Consider the following 17478-nt stretch of genomic DNA (forward strand, 5'->3'; position numbering starts at 1 on the left):
CATTGCCAGCTAAGGTCCTACGTGAGAACAACACCCACAAGTGAACAAGAACCACTTCAGGGCCCTTTCTTCTGTCCTCTATTCTAGCTGCTGTAACTACAGGAAATTAAACACAGAGACCAAAGAAAGAAGCTAAGGGTTTGCAAAAATGGGAAGTGGTTCTCAGCAGAGTACCACAGAATTCAGAGGGCTCCAAGGCAGGTGCTCGTGGCCCTTGCCTGGCAGAGGTTAAGAAAGTCAACTGCCTTTTCAGCCTGGGTCCTCAGGCCTTGAAGCAATCTGTACTATCTTGGCCTTAAGAAACTCTTATTCTTTGTGTTCAGTAAATAGAACAGTGAAGTTCACAAAGCAGCCCTGTTTGATTGACCTCATAGATCAACGGGGGCAGGGGTGATGTCTGCAAGGGCTCCCTCATCACGTGGAGGAAATTCTAACAGCAGCTCTGAGACGCTGCTGCCCAGGCTGTCACCCATGTGATGGAACAAGTCGGTCTTCCATGAGTGACTGGCTGCATCCAGTGCTGCCCCATGCCTAACTGACTGCTGTGCTCCCCTATGGCTGACTGGCTGCAGTACTCCCACCATGCCTGACTGGCTGCTGTGCTCCCCCCATGCCTGACTGGCTGCTGTGCTCCCCCTATGCCTGACTGGCTGCTGTGCTCCCCCCATGCCTGACTGCCTGCAGTGTTCCCCCATGCCTGACTGCCTGCAGTGCTCCCCCCATGCCTGACTGGCTGCTGTGCTCCCCCCATGCCTGATTGGCTGCTGTGCTCCCCCATGCCTGACTGGCTGCAGTGCTCCCCCCATGCCTGATTGGCTGCTGTGCTCCCCCATGCCTGACTAGCTGCAATGCTTCCCCCATGCCTGACTGCCTGCAGTGCTCCCACCGTTTGTGACTGATTGCCCTGTTGCACCATTCAGAAGGATTAATGACATTCTTTTTGGTTTTTGATTTTTTTGTTTTGTTTTGTTTTTTGAGACAGGGTTTCTCTGTAGCTTTAGAGCCTGTCCTAGAACTAGCTCTTGGCCTCTAGATCACAGACATCCGCCTGCCTCTGCCTCCCGAATGCTGGGATTAAAGGCGTGCGCCACCACTGCCTTTAATGACATTCTTGAGCTCAGAGGACTGCAGCTGCTCTGCCACATCTTGGCAGCACAAAGCCATCTGGTAGAAAGGCACAGAAACGGCTTCCTTGGTGCCTCCAGCACCTCTGAGCACTGTGGAGAGTGATCTATACACGTCACAGTCTTCGAACTCTGAGAACTTCCACCCCAAGGATTTAGTCTTCGTTAGGCAGACAAAAAATAAATTAGATAAATAAAATAATTTTTTTTTTAAAAAGAGGGTTCCAAGACTAAAGTAAGAGTACCTGCCATATTTCTTTAGTTTTTTGAGACAGATTTCTTGTTTCATTTTCTGAGGCAGAGTCTCTCTATGTAGCCCTGGATCTCTTAGAACTCTCTATGTAGACCAGACTGGACTCGAACTCACAGAGATCCACCTGCCTCTGCCTCTTGCCTGCTAGGACTGAAGGCCTGTGCCACCAGGACCGGCTGCTCTACTCTTTTAACCACTAGGCAAAAATGGGTTCACAGATTGTGGGTTTGAACAAAACTTTCTCAGACAGGTCTTCATGCAAGTTGTAAGGACACACTCGATCCTGACAAAGCACTCCTGCTCCTTTTCCCTCATTCATTCCTTCACTGTCTCTTGAACGTCTGCTGAGCAGCAGTGATTGGCATACATTTTTCAGCAGCCCGGATTTCTCAGAACATTCTAAAGAAGAACAATGAAAACCAGTTTCCCAGCTTCCTGCTAGACGAAGGTGCACACCAAATCCAAACACACTGAAAGGTCTCTGCTTAAGGGAAGCTACAGCACTCATCAATGGAGACAGGCTGTAAATACTTTGTTACCACATTCCTTTAGGAGTTAAATGCAGGAACTTGAAGCACTCAGTCTATCTTTAACTGGGTAACCAGAGTGTGCCCACTGGCCAGAACCGCCCAAGTGACCCCGATTCTACCTCTGCACAGACAAACCCTTCAGGGGGACTACTGTTGAGAATGCCATTCAAGCACAGATACCTTCCCATGCTCTGCCTGCCTCAGTCTGCAGCTCAAGGAGGCCAGACCTTGAGATGCAGGGTCATCTGCCGTAAACCACCTGAGGCCTTGGCATCAAAGGGCCAGGGAGGGTCCTGCTTGGCTCTGGAAGCAATTGCCTTGAAACAGGAGCCTAGATCAGGGTCTCTCTGCAATCTCACCTGGGGCAGAGATGAACTAAGTGACTGGAGAAGGGGAATCCCCGAAGGCTCTGAGACAGGCTTACCATGTGTCTACCATCACCTGCTTATGCAAGCAGAGTGTCCTTGACCCCTGCAGTCACCTGCCTTCTAGAAAACCTGGACCTCACACTAATCTCCATCCTCCTCCTCCACATCATCCCCAGCACCACCATCCCCATCTTAAGCCTAGACCAAGGGACAGTCACGGCAGCGATTCCACAAAGGGCTGGAAGGGTGTCCAGTCTGCGGACCACCTGAAGATTCATCACTGTCCGCTCTTCTTATCCTTGAAGAAAGCAACTATACGAACAGCAGGCGCTCTGACAAACGATGAAGCATGCTGCCAACTCTACCAACACCCATGCACACTACAGTACTGGCCACCAGAACCAAAGCAGGGAGCGGAGCGGAGGGAGAGAGAGAGAGAGAGAACATTAAAGCCTGGTAAGTGAAGGAAAGATGTGAGGAGTTGGTCTCCCTCCCCGATGTCACCGCAGCTGAAGCAGGACCCATACTACTCTGTGAGGTCCAGGAGAGAGAAGGAGGGGGAAGGATGTGAAGGAGTGGGTTCCCCTCCCAGATGTCACCGCAGCTGAAACAGGACCCACACTACTCTGTGAGGTCCAGGAGAGAGAAGGGGGGGGAGTCCCTCTACCTAAGGGAAGCTGAGCTCAGCCTGTTCTGAGGCGCAGCCCACTCCTGAGACAGGTTCAGCTCAAACAGCTGGCAGCTATGTTATTAGCATGTAACCGGAGACATCTCCGGAACTCTGCCAAGACTCTAGCGGAGGAATCTAGGTAGACTCCTAAACTGGGGGTCACAAGCTTGAATTTCAGGAGCCCATGGCTAGCTCCAGACACAGCATGAAAGGACAAGTCAGACCCATCTTTCCAAGGGAAACTATTCCAACTATGGGCAGAAGGGGCAAGCATGGCATGGGGTTGAAACACACGGGGACCAGCACCATCACCAGCGACTGCAAAGGCTTGTCAAGCAACAAAAATATATCGCTGCTGGTATATATTCTCTGGCTTGCAAGTCTGCCATCTAGCCCGCACCCCAGCAGCCAGCTGACCGTGTGCCTACCTTACGCCTTGGTGCCGGCTTCCTTTGGGTTTTGGTTGCCGACCTGCAGTTCCCAGGGCGTTCCATTCCACCATGCTGCTGAACAGAAACTCCTTTCTCAATCACCCTGCAGGCTGCATGGAGCAACTCCACACAGCACGGGTTGCTTGTGCACACGCCCGTGAATCTACAGGTCCTGTGCCTACCAAGCTATGCCCGAACGCTTCATCAGTCAGCAACTGCACTTTGAGGAAAAAACCCTTTGCTGGGCAAGAGACATATTTTAAATCCAGGATACTAGAGACACCCAGCAGTGGGTGCCTTCAATTTTCCTGTGATCAATGGATTCTCAAATGGCATTTGGGGGAACTTGCGGGAGGATGAAAGAAATCAGTCTTGTGCTGAGTCCTCCAGTGACTCTGATGTTCTCGGGGACACGGGAACCAGGGTGTGGTAGTTCGAATGTTCCCCACAGTCTCCAGCATTTGAACACTTGGTCCCTAATTGGTGAGACTGCTTGGTGAGACGTAGGAGGAAGTGCACCCCCAGGGGGGGGCAGGCTGTAATGGCCTTCAGTCATCCAAGTTTGATCTCTCCCCTTCCTGCCTGAGCTTCAAGATGTGAGCTCTCGGCTCGCTACTCCAGCAAGCATGCCTGCCTGCTGCCATGCTCCCACTACCTTGATGGGGATGGACCGTGAGTCCAAATAAACTCTTCCTTCCGCAAGTCACCTCGGTCATAGTGTTGCTATCACAGCAATGGAGATGTAACTTGAGGGAATCAGAAACGGGGAGTTTCCAGGATGGTGAACACGGGCCCTTGAAGTCTCTTAGTAAGCCTGACTCACTGTATCCCTCTAATTACGGCCTGCTATTTTAGAGTCTGCTGAAACTATAGCAATAACACCTTTGTTCTCTTCAAACGACTAATACTAAAAGCAATTTTAGAAAGAGAAAAGGAATCCAGGGGCAACAACTTCAAAAAAGCCAGACAGCCTTGGCGAATACATACCCTGGATATGAAAGAGTACTGAACTTCCTCAGTTTTTCCTGCTAGAGTGCTTTACTTTCCAGTAAACGTGAGGCATTGTTCAGCTACATATTGAAAGCACACACATTCACAAAATAATGACATATAAATGACCCAGCCACCCAGTGGCTGAATTATGACACTCTGTGAATGACTGAATGACTGTGAAGACCACACCGCTTTCTGGCAGGTAGGAGAGCTGCCAGACCCTGGACTACACTCACTACGGTTTCCCACAAAGCCAGTTTGTTCTCATTCCTAACGAGCCTGCAGGTTATCAGAGCGAGAGAGAGAGAGAGAAGGACAGCTCTGTGGATGTATGTGGTAAGAAAATGTTCACCCTGAGAAGATTGAGCGAAATCCAATGACTTGGCAGGTGATGTTTCTTTTAGTGTCCTAAAGGCAAAGAGGATTTTCAGAATGGGGTGGCTTCCTTCTTCGGGTTAGAGCCCTGGGATGAAAACCTCAGCTTACCTGGCTGGCAGCTTTCTTCTCTTTGTACATTTCCCGGCTGCCTCTTCTCTTCAGGGAACTCTGAAAAAGATGCAAGCGTCGCTTTGTTACTGAGGGGTTGTACATGACAGCCGGCACTTGTGCCTCCTGGTGAAGCTACTTGGATTCTAGAGAAAACAACACTCCTCTCCGTGACATTTAAATGAGGTTGTGTGTGTGTTTGGTGAGTCTCTGAAGTACCGTGGTAGTTGATGTTCTAAATACTGTCGCTGGGGAGCAGTCCTCGATTACTCTGTTTAATGCACAAAGGGCGGCTTCCATGAATTAACAGTGAAGAGAAGGCAAGAAGACAAACACAGGAAGTTTCAGAAACAGATACACAATAGTTCTGAACGTGGCTAATTTCCTAATTACAATTAACTACTATCAAAATTAATTCGTGTGTTCTCAATGGTCAGATTAAAAAGCAGAGGCTCTTATGGAGAAAACATAATCTAGGTTGCAATATTATTAACCTGACACCATTAAAGCAACGTCTTAAGGATATTATAAAGCTCTTAGTTATTATTACAAAGTAGCCTTGGCTCATGCGCCTGCCTAGATTCCATACGGTCACCGCTCAGTCTGTGGATGGGATCTCCTGGATCCTGGAGAGACCAAACTCCATGGAAGCTCAAGTCTCTTAAATAAAATGCCGCAGTTTTTGCATACGACCTATGAACTCCTGGCACACTTCGAATCATCTCTGGATTATTTATAATGGCTAGTACAATGTAAATACTATAGCCAATTCTACACTGTACTGTTTCGGTGGTGATAAGAAAAACAGTCTACACACATACGCGTTCTATACACATACAATTGGTTTTCGAATATTTTTAATATGCAGTTGGTTGACTGCGTGGATTTGGAGCCCCAGTGAATTCATCCCATTAGGACCCAGCTAGTGACATCACAAGAGACCTCTCCCTGCTTCGAAGAGAATCTGTGACGAGTGACTGTGTGGGGCGGAGCCCAGCTGGCCAGCCTTTGCATCCCTGGCACCATTAGAGTCTCCTGACAGCCCTCTCCCTTCCTGGGCTCAGCTCAGAGGGTGGGGCGCCCTCCTGGGTTCTCCTGTCTCAGCTCAGGGGGTGGGGCGCCCTCCTGGGTTCTCCTGTCTCAGCTCAGGGGGTGGGGCGCCCTCCTGGGTTCTCCTGGCCTGTCTTGAGGTGAGCGCTGTCCTTCTGTCCCAGCGTCACTTCGGAGGAGGCTCCTGTGTTTGTCACTCATGTCCCTCTTAGGTGGCTTGCCGTTAGCCCCTGGTGGGCCACAGTGGTGCGCGCCTTTAATTCTAGGGAGTCAGAGGCAGGCAGATCTCTGTGTCTGAGACCAGCCTAGTCTACAGAGCGAGTTCCAGGACCGCGAGAGCCACACAGAGAAACCGTGTCTTGAAACCAAAACAAAACTCAAAACAAGGAGGCGAAGAAGCAGCCGCAGCTGACTTCATTAACAGCACAGCTCCCAGTTGAAGTAACTCCCTCCCTGATTACCAGGCCTTGCAGCTATTGTAGAGATTTGAGGGGTGTGTGGGTGTGTGTGTGTGTGTGTGTGTGTGTGTGTCTGTGTGTGCGTGTGTGTCTAGTTATGTCTTAGTCTCTAAGAGGCTGAGGAAGAAAACTAGTAACAAAAATATTATGAAGGCTAGCCAAGGGGGCTGAGGCACAGTCTCTAAGGACTGGCTTGGTTTCCTTTCGAGTTTTTAGAAAAGGCAGGGTCCAACTAATTTAATTAGGACAACCAACCCCATGCGGACAATCCCCCACTGAGGATTGTCTCGTGTAATTCTGAGTTTTGTAGAATTGATAATTAAAGTGAGCCATCACAGAAGGAGATAGAAGTGTCTGCTCCTTCCAGGGTTACAGGAACAAAGATTCCGTTAGTTCTCGGTCCAGGGCTGAGATGTAGAAAGAAGGTGGTGGCCAGCCTGTCCGTCACACAGTGTGCCCTGGCTGGAACCTGTCGCCTTTTTCCTCCTCTTCACCTGTACTAGTTATTCCTCTGTGGCTGTGACAAAATAGCATCACCAAAAACAACTTAAAGAGCTTATTTTGTGCTGGGCGGTAGTGGCACATGCCTTAATCCCAGCAGTCGGGAGGCAGGGACAGGTGGATCTCTGTGAGTTCAAGGTTTGATCTACAGAGTGAACTCCAAGGCAGGTAACAAAGCTACAGAGAAACCCTGTCTTGAGGAGAGAAAAAAAAAATATTTTGGCCTCTAGTTCCAGAGGGCTAGAGTCCACAATGGAGGGGAAGGCCAGGCATGCTGGTTGCAACAAGACCCTGGCTGGTTACGGTTCCATTTACAGAGGAATCAGAGAGGGGGAACAGGAAATGGGTGGGGTGATTAACCTTCACAGCAGGCCCCCAGTAAAGCACTTCCTCCAGCAAGGCTCCACATCCCAAAGGTGACATTACCTCCTCACACAGCATCAACAACTGAGGATTAAGTGTTTAAATATATGAACCAATGGAAGACAGTTCTCTTCCAAACCACCACATGGAAGACAGTAATTCCAGGGGCTCAGGACATACAACCCCCTCTTAGCCGCAACGCAGAAAATTTCCCCTTTCCTCGGTCCTCTCAAAAGGACAAGGATGATCTTACCAACTGCCCTTCATTGGGCACTTAAAATCGGGCACCATGCCAAGCCCTCCATTACACGTCTGTCACGGCTAAATCCTTGTCCCCTCCCAGCCCCTATGTTGAAGCCCCTAAGATCCCGTGTGACGGTGTGAAGAAAGAAGGTCTCTGGAAGACAACCGGGTCAGGTGAGTCCTGGGGTGGAGCCACCATAACGGGACTGATGTCATCCTAAGAGAAAAAGACACCAGTGCTTCTGTGTGCTCTAGAATGAGCCTCCGAGGATGCAGCCTCTGCAGGCCGCCAAGGAGCCTTGGGTAGGGCTCAGCCCTGCTCACGCTCTGACCCTGGATGACCCTGGACTCAGGGATTCCAAAACCGAGAGATCTGTTGTTTAAGTCAGGGCTTTCTGGAGGCTTTTTCTATTCCTGGTATCTTTGTGCTGGACAAATTTTCATGCGCCTTCAAGCACTAGCTATCTGGAGTATGACTACAAAACACTCAGCAGTGATAAACAATAAAGAGATGTGTCTGAGCACAATACCACTAGACACAGAATTTTCCCGTCTACTAAAGACGAAGGCAAACCTGCATTCTAATGTGGTGCCTTGCTTGTTTACTTCTCATAATGAGCAACATCTTGACGGAGTAGTTGGCAGCACAGGATGTAAAACATCTTCAACGTTTTTCATAGTTGATCAATATTTTGATTTCATGATTGTCAAGGCTAAGAACACCCCTTGGCATGAATGTGTAGTAAAAAAATAAAAAAGCAGAAGTATATTTAGAGCCTTTTCAGAAAAAAATGGCTGGAAATTCTCTCCTAATCTCAAGGCAAATGCATCAAAAAAAAAATTTTTTTTATAAAACCCGAGTCAGCAACTTAGACAACAATCTTTAAAAAGAAAACATTTTAACACAATATAATCCTAAGTTATGCGGACGTGAACTAATATGCTGAGGAACGATGGTAAGAAAACATAAAATTTTTACTTCTGTAACTAAACCATTATGCTCGTATAAGAGCTGATTTTCTGTTCCAGAAAAAAAAAAAGAAAGAAAGAAAAGAAACCTGAAATTCCCAACACAACCTGACCCACGGAGTCTGAGGCAGCGTCCTCTGGTGTCAGGAGGCGTGAGGATATGCACTGTGAAGGTGCACATAGCAGGTGTTCAGCATGAGGCAACAGTGAAGCCCCATGATGACAAGCGAGGGCCCTGCCAGATATGGGGTTGTGAGCCCGAATTTAAGAAGCTCCGGAGTATGCTACCCAGCCTGGGCCATTTTGTTACAGCAGCCAGAGCTAACACTACCACCTGGAGCTGAATGACAGAGAGGAAGGGGGATGGATCAGTGCTGACAAACTGAAGAGTCAGATGATGTTGACATGCTCATATGAGGGACACCCCCTTTGGGACATCACCCTGTTCTTAGTCCCGGTTCTCTGATTGGTAGAGCACCTTCCAAGGATCACATAGTCTCTTAATCTCCCAGAGTTTAGCTATTTTTCTTTATTTTCTGAGCCTCTAACTGGCATGTTTTCTTACCACCCTCCCAAAAAAAAGTCTTGACTTCCTCTGGCCAAAAAAAAAACAAAGAACTGTCCTGCGAAGCCACCCCGCAGCCGAGGCTCCTCGTGCACAGCTATGAAAATGCACTTGTCGGCACTCTGGAGGCTTCTGAAAGAACTGAGCTGCAGACAGCACACATCCTTATTTGGAAAAGTCAGTCAGAAAACTGTCATCAGCAGGCAAAAATACCCCCAAAGTCATGGAGGAGAATTATATTAAGACACACTGGGCTAATGAAAAGTAAAACAACAGGAACCGATTCCCAGTGGCCAAACCTTGAGGAGGTGAGAAGGGACAGGCAAGGACAATGGCCTGTCAAAAGCCACAATGTCCGTGGATGGACAGGGACCACCCAGTAAGTACACCCAACCTATTTTTTTTTATTTATTTATTATGTATACAATATTCTGCCTGCATGTAGCCCTGCAGGCCAGAAGAGGGCACCAGACCCTATTACAGATGGTTGTGAGCCACCATGTGGTTGCTGGGAATTGAACTCAGGACCTTTGGAAGAGCAGGCAATGCTCTTAACCACTGAGCCATCTCTCCAGCCCCACCCAACCTATTAAATACAACTTTTCCCCCAAGAAACTCAGTGATAAGGACAGCAGGACAGGGCACATGCAACCTTGAGGATCAGGACCCACGGGTGCCCTGTACTGTACGAGTTGGTTGAATGATTCATTTCACACCCTATAGACATGTGTCTTGAAACCAATTTACTGAAGATTGCTTGGAAATGTACTGCCAAATAATATCCAATAAACTGAAGGTAACAACAGTAAACTATACATGAAGAAAAATGAGAAGCCATGGACCACTATAAAATCTTAAGGACGACTCACGCACAGCAAAGTATCCCCCTAAAAGTGTAAGAACACCAACTCTTACACAATCACATGGGAATCAATGTCACCACCGAGCGTGGTACAAAATAGCCAATCAGAATCTGGTTTTCAGAAGCCAAGCCCCGGCTGACTCCTTTAGTAGAGAATCGATAAGCAGCCCTTGCCTGGTGATAAAAGTTGGAAAATCATGCCAATTGCCTGAAGATAGAGCTCTATCTTTGGACACAATTTGTCTCTGGGAAGAGTTGGCTGTGGTGGTGCTCGCTAATACTCCCACAACTCAGAAGGTTGAGGAAGGAGGACCAAGGTTTAAACCAGCCTGGACAACACAAGGAGACACAGTCTTTAAAAAAAATAAACAAACAAACAAAAAGAAGTAATCTGCCTCTTCTGTCCCCACCTCTGCCTCTGTCCTCCCTGATTTATCACAGGGAAATAACCCAGTCAATACTATATTATTTGGCAGGGAACTCCCACAGCTGTAAACATCAGTAGTCCTCCTATAGACAAATGATAAAGAAGCTGAGAAAGAAATCAGAGAAACATCACCCTTCACAATAGCCACAAATCACATAAAATATCTTGGGGTAACACTAACCAAAGAAGTGAAAGACTTGTTTGACAAGAACTTTAAGTCTTTGAAGAAAGAAACTAAAGAAGATACCAGAAAATGGAAGGATCTCCCACGCTCTTGGATAGGGAGGATCAACATAATAAAAACGACAATCCTACCAAAAGCAATCTACAGATTCAATGCAACCCCCCACCGAAATCCCAACACAATTCTTCAAAGAAATTGAAGTACTGAAAAAACAATACTCAACTTCATACGGAAAAACAAAAAACCCAGAATAGCCAAAACAATCCTGTACAATAAAGAAACTTCTGGAGGCATCACCATCCATGATAGCAGCATAATAAAAGGGAGAACAAATTGAAAAATGAAGCAGAGTTGAAAAATTATATAAACAAATATAACTAAAACAATGTGCCCTTCCCAGAGAGGCTTCATCGGTCATTTCTTCAGACGCATTGTGACTAGAAAAACTATTGCTTTCACTTAGTCTCCAAACACAAAAGTACATGAGGTTGTGAATGACACCTCGTAGTGTTTTATAGCCATCTATCACCATGTCCTAATTTGACTTAGGGTATTGTTTTAATTAGTGTCTTGTTGCCATGATTTAAAAAAAACTTTACAAAAAGCAGTCTAAGGACACATGGGTTTATTTTGACTCCATCGCGGTACAGAAGTTACGGTCACCAGTGGCTGAAGGTGACTGTGGTTACACTGTTTACAGTCTGGAAACAGAGGCGGAGAAAAGCTCTGCCTTGCTAGACTCTGCAGTCCAGGACCAAGCCAGCAGGAATGAGTGGCGGTACCTCCTTCCTTTGGGGTGGGTCTTCCTGCTTCACTTAGCCTAATCAAGATAAACCTCACAGGACTGGCCAGAGGCTATGTAATCTGAGTAATCCCTCTCAGCTGAGTCCACGGGCTTGTCCCGTGAGTGAGTGGATATTCTGAAACCTTGACAGTCAATATTCAATTCGCCATCGAAGGTACCATCCCAGATAATCGAGTCCACTGTGAGACTCATAGCCATCACATTTGTTGTTAAAATTCAATGAGCAAAATAATCCAAGACCTGTGCATTTCAGTAAAGGAAACCATCTCTAATTAATAATGTGTATTTAGGGGGAAGTCTGTAATTTATTTTCAAGTGCACCAAAACGAGAGCGAGAGAGAGAGAGAGAGAGACAGAGACAGAGAGAGAGAGGGAGAGAGAGAGAATAGATGAATAGGTAGGGCAAATCAAGAGATGAGATAAACCAAGTGTGCCAAAATCTCAATGTACACGGTAAGAGGGGGGAATAAAGGTGCTAACTATAAAGTTAGGTTTACCAAATGTTTGAAAATGTTCACAATAAGCTGAGTGGTGGTAGCACACGCCTTTAATTCCAGTACTTAAGAAGGCAGTGGCAGATGGTTCTCTGTGAGTTCAAGGCCAGGCCAGCCTGGTTTACAGAGTGAGTTCCAGGAAAACCAGGACTGTTACACGGAGAAACCCTGTCTCAAAACACAAAAGCAAAAAAGAAGAAAAAGAAAAACAAAGACAACGTTCACGATAAAATAAAAGGAAAACATTAAGTGTGTAAGTTTTTAAGGTCGCTGAAAATGGTCAGCATTAATGCTGCAGAACCATTAAAGTGATTATTACAAATATTTAGAGACATGAAAATTTTTAAATATAATCTTGCTCTTTTCAGTGTAAAATAAAAGCCAAAAAAAAAAAAGATACATTTGTCTTGAAAATGTTTCATGCTAATACACTTGTAAAATGCCAACACGGGGGGGGGGGGGGCGGGGGGGGGCTGGAAAGCTGGCTCCGCACTTAAGAACACTTGTTGCTTTTCCAGAGGATCCTGGTTCAATTCCCAGCATGCACATAGCTTCACACAAGCATCAGTCACTCCATCCTTCCCCTGGGTATCTGATGCCCTCTTCTGAACTTTGTGGTACCAGGCACACATGTGGTGCACAGGCAGATGGACAGGCTAAACACTCATGTACATAAAATAATAAAACAAAGCTTTTAAAAATTAAAATGCTTCCGTGCAATGGTGGCGCACACCTTTAATCCCAGCACTCGGGAGGCAGAGGCAGGTGGGACAAACCCTGTCTCAAAAATCCAAAAAAAAAAAAGGAAAAATTAAAATGCTAAAAGCTACTTGTCAACAAGTAGCAGAATTATGAGTGACTACAGATTTTTAAAAATTCCATTAAAAAGTCAAAATTCATAGATGTTGAGGCACAATGGTATTATATCCTGATAAATACATGGTAGGTAGAAAATATTTTACTTTTAAAAAATGCTTCTTTTCCTCTACCAAACAGCACAGGTGAACGGCACGACACACGGAGGGTGCTGGTGACTTAGCGACTTCCACTCATGCCCACAGCTGACTGGAGCTGCTGTCCAGCACAGGAGGAGAAGGCAGTACCTGCATCAAACACAGCTGGCCCAGAAAAGATCAAAACCCAGAACCCTGAGGACAGCTTCTTCTGAATTCACTCCGTGTTTGCAACACTGCAAAGCTGGTAACACCTGAGTCAAAGCCCTTTAGTCAGGCATGATTTACATCATCCTTTCGAATCAGGAGAGATTGCTGGTTTAAGGATAGTTTAACCAAACATTCAACATCCTAATTAATAAGCCTTTGTCCACCCACCTACCAGGGCTGGGTGAGACTGAGGGGCCGTGAGCCTCACACCACACAGAAATCAACAGGAAATTAAACAGTATTAACCTCCAGATAAGATTAGCTAGCTCTGTGTGCCTGGGGCCCCTAATGGCCATCTTTGCAGAGGGCACCACAGGGTCTAATGGACACTTGGGGCTAGAAAACGGAAGTGCCAGTCTCTAATCGCCTTCCTGGGCTCAGCGTTTCCTATCTGGAGGCTCCCTTACTGGGTGAAGTATAACGTCCATCTGACTTACTGACCTGAATCTGCCTAGAGCCCTGTTATCTAGAGTCACAGCCTGGTTTCATTAATCATCCACCATGCTGCTCAAACACTGGCCTGGCTGGCACCGTACAGAAAAGCCATTCCAGTTCTAAGGGCAAATCTCCAGCAATTCTTGTCTCCAGGCAGTGGCTGCCTAGATCCCTGCCTCCTAGCATTTACTGAGGCGCATCCCAAATGACGTGTGGGAGGTGGGGGTGGGGAGAGCTTGCCCCGTGGATTTATGATTTATGTGGACAGGAAGCTTTCTCTCTTCTCCATGCCTCCGTGTTGTCTGAGAATTACAAGTGATTCAATTACGCAAAGGCAGTAACTGAACTACAGGGGAGGGGCAGGATGTGTACAAAGCCCCAAGAGGCCACGGTGCAGCTCTGATGCAGGGGACACGTTGCCCAGACCTGGTAAGAGCTAGGAACAAACCTGTGCCCAGTGAAAGGCAACCTGGGAGCAGAAGGGCGTCAAGAGCAAGAGCTGCCCCGGGGGCTAAGGATGGGCAGGGGACTGAACAGATAGCGGGGCTGCAGCAGCTGGCCCTCAGCTGTCTTGCACATGCCTTGATGAGGCCAGGAGAGGACTGCACTGGAGCAGCCTTCTTTGGAATATCTCACAACATGAAAGCATGGTCAGTTGCCAGATCAAACGTTTCCAATGCAGCCCCTCAATAGCTAATCGAGAGAGCCATGATTTGAGCCACCGTTATCTGCTAGACCCCCACTTGGGGAATCCGGGCGCCACTCTCAGATGCTATGACACCACAACAGAGCCCAGAGAGCGTCCTTCCTGCAGCCTGGCAGTACCGAGCAAGCTCCCACAGATGCTGTCTTGCTGAGGATGCAGCAAGGTGGACCAACTCACAAGGCAGAAAACCACACACAGACTGGGACAGAAGTGGCCTCATTAGGCAAAGTTCTGTGTACACTTCCGTTGAAATGCGGGGCTGTGGTGTTTCGCGGCTGTGCCTGTGTGCGTGTCCACGGGGGGTGGGGGCAGGTATGCCTGTTCCCTACACAGCTTTACTTGGGGGCTCCTAAATGACATCAAATCTAGAACTAGCTCCGCCACTTCTGTGGTGAGGCCACGATCAAGGCAACCTATAGAAAAGACCATCGGAGCTTACAGTCCTGGGGGGTTAGAGCCCTTGATCATCGTGGCAGGAAGGAGGGAAGCGAGCAGGCAGGCCTGGTGCTGGAACAGCAGCACAGAGCGCATGTCTTGAGACAATAACCATTTGTCAGAGGGAACTGAGAAATAGCATGGACTTTTGAATCTCAGAGCCCACCCTTCCACAACTCCTTTCACAAGGTCACACCTCCTAATCCTTCCCAAACAGTTCCATCACTGGGGACCAAGTATTCAAATACATGAGCCTATGGGAGCCATTCTCATGCAAACCTCCATACCACTTTGATGGGGACTTCCTTATTTATGATTGGGAATAACAGCAATGACTGGCCCTGAGTGTGGCGGTGAATATCCCAGCACACTAAAGGAAGAGGCAGAGGTATCTCTGTGAGGTTGAGGCTAGCCTCGTCTACACAGGGAGTTCTAGACCAGCCAGGGATAGTGAGGCTCTCTCAAAAACAAAAACAAGCCAGAAATCACAATAACAACATTAGAGAAAGGGTTCCTGTAGGGATGGAGCAGTCATGTGCTTTAATAAATGACAACCACAATAAACAAGACTTAGGGTAAAACCAATTATGTCTTTTCTTGGTTAAAATTTTAAGCGTTCATCAATAAATAAACAAGCACAGAAAAAAGAGCCACTATGAGTCACCCTCGCTTTCCCCTCTCTAGGAGAAAGCAATGTTCAGAAAAAAGTGTTCTCCATCCTGCACAGAAACGTATACTTGGAGAACAGATTTCAACCTGTGAGTTCCCGTATGTTCTTTTTGGGCAATCTGGAGTGGCCCTCCACAGTTCACATGATCTCTTGTTGGGGAAATGTCTTACTATTATTGCCTGCTCACACTCACCAGAGAGATTTTAACAGTAGAACTTTCCCACAATAAGGAAGGCTTCGCTTCCGCCACCACGGGAGGTAAGTAGGTCAGTCTTTGAACAATGCTGCTAAGTACAGGAGAGAGCCAATGGGAGCAACGATTTCACACACGATTTATGGGAGATGTCAAACCACTAGAATACAAGTTACAACAATGTTCTCTCCCTCCTGTCCGAGCTAACTACCGGACGGCAAAGTCTTGGCTCTTCTTCAACATATTAAAATAAAATGAGCAGGAAGATGGGCACCTTCTAAATTAATCAGCTTTGTGGGGGGGGGATTCTGGGCTGGGGTGGTCCCAGGGGACAGCCCCAGACAGCTTGCCTTGCCTCTGCCCCCAAGGCATCCCTCCCACGGCCCTGCCTTTCTCTCGGGCATTTTTACCAATTCCTTTCTTTCCAATCCTCTGATCATTTCCGGGTTTCCATTCCTTCTTCTCCAAAACTGAAAACCAGACCCAAGATGCTCAGCCTCTTTCACAAGGCTGCCCTTTCACATGGGACGAGCATCTCCTGTTTTGTTCTAAAGAATAGAATCGACAATGAATGGAGCTGTGCATTAGAATTCCAGAGTGGAGGATTTCTGTGAGTCAAAGCTCTTCGGGCTGCGGAACATATGGATTTTCTAAGGTACTTCCAAAAAAAAAAAAAAAAATGAACAGAACAGAGAAGGAAGAGAAAGAATGGAGAAGCTGAAACACAGGCAGAAGGCTGAAGGGCTGCCTTCCGATCTCTGTTTCCTTGTGCTGTCTCTGTAGATCCTAGACACTGTGCTTTCTGTCACCTATGGGTGATGCCTCCTTCTACATGGCCATCACTACCGCTCAATTCTCCGTCACTTTTGGGCCCCTGGAGGCCTACTCTCCACCCTCAAGGACATCCACTCTGTTGGCACTGACCCTTCTCTCTGTTCCCTCCGCGCGTGTGCGCCCAGCTACCACACGTTGTCCTTTCTTCCTTCTCTCCACAGCCTGGGGAGGACTTGATCATCTGGACTCTCTCTAGAAAGCCTCCACACTAGAAGCATCAATCAATCCTGAGCTGTCTAATAACATGGTGGGTTGGGGAGGCCACAGTGGCACCTCTACTCTTGTATTATTAATGTATCCAGAGGGGGAGGGGAGTCGGTACCCATGTGCATGGGCAGAGGCCAGGAGGTGGTGTCTGGTGTCCTGATCTATCACGCTCCACCTTACTCCCTTGAGAATCGTGACTGTGCTACAAGTACCCTTGCCCACCGAACCATCTCCCTGCTCCCTCCCATCTCCTTTACTTTCAGTATTACCTACATCTGCTCACTGATAATTTCACTTATGTGTACTTTGCGTTCCAATCACTCTCACGCCCACCAAGCCCTACTCTCCTCCCTACGACCCTCTTCTCTATAGTCTATCTTTTTGTTTTGTTTTGTAAGCCACTGAGTTTAAACGGGGCCGTCTCTGACTACCCACTGGAGTCCGAAGGCCTCACTAACGGCTTTGCAAGTGAAGACTCCCCTGTCCAAGAATCTAGTCTAGCAGGGAAGAGTAGGACCCCATAAACAATGCTCCCTATCCATGACTGACTGTTGACGGGTGTAAAGGTCCGGGGTAGCTGCTGTTGTGTGTGACTACAATGGCTGTGTCATCCCCAGAAGATGGCACGTGGTAGCCTTTCTCCCCTTCTCTGAGCTTTTGGCGTTCTTTCTCCTCCTTTTTCCATGATACTCCCTAAGACTTAGTGGGGAAGGTATGAATGCGATCCTGGGCTGAGCACTCACTGTCACTTAACTCTCGGGACCTTGAGCAGCTATGAGTCTTCTGCTCTGCACCTACTTTGAATGTCACCTATGCCTCTGCAACACGGCTACCTCTCTGTTTGGAGGTACACATTCCATCCTGGGCAGGCCTTGCAGACACATAAATGGGCGTGTTACCTATGGGGAACACGCAACGCAATGCCATGTGCGCATTCTGCTAGTCACCAATGTGTCCTTCTCCCCAAAAATCACAACACACAGGAAACTTTACAGAACACTGATTATCAGGGACTCAAACAGATAACACACCAATGTTCCAGTCACACTGCAGCAGCCA

General features: G+C 47.5%; 1 protein-coding gene across 3 annotated transcripts in view; it reads right to left on the reverse strand.

The window, feature by feature from the left end:
* Mtcl1 (microtubule crosslinking factor 1) overlaps nt 1–17478 on the reverse strand; it is a 116955-nt gene that overhangs the window by 44774 nt on the left and 54703 nt on the right. For all 3 annotated transcript variants that reach the window (XM_038315421.1, XM_038315423.1, XM_038315422.1), the window contains exon 4: nt 4856–4915. In XM_038315421.1, the coding sequence (XP_038171349.1) occupies nt 4856–4915 (60 nt within the window). The remainder of the gene's footprint in view (nt 1–4855; nt 4916–17478) is intronic.

Source organism: Arvicola amphibius, chromosome 18 (assembly GCF_903992535.2).
Source record: "Arvicola amphibius chromosome 18, mArvAmp1.2, whole genome shotgun sequence".
Taxonomy (NCBI): Eukaryota; Metazoa; Chordata; class Mammalia; order Rodentia; family Cricetidae; genus Arvicola; species Arvicola amphibius.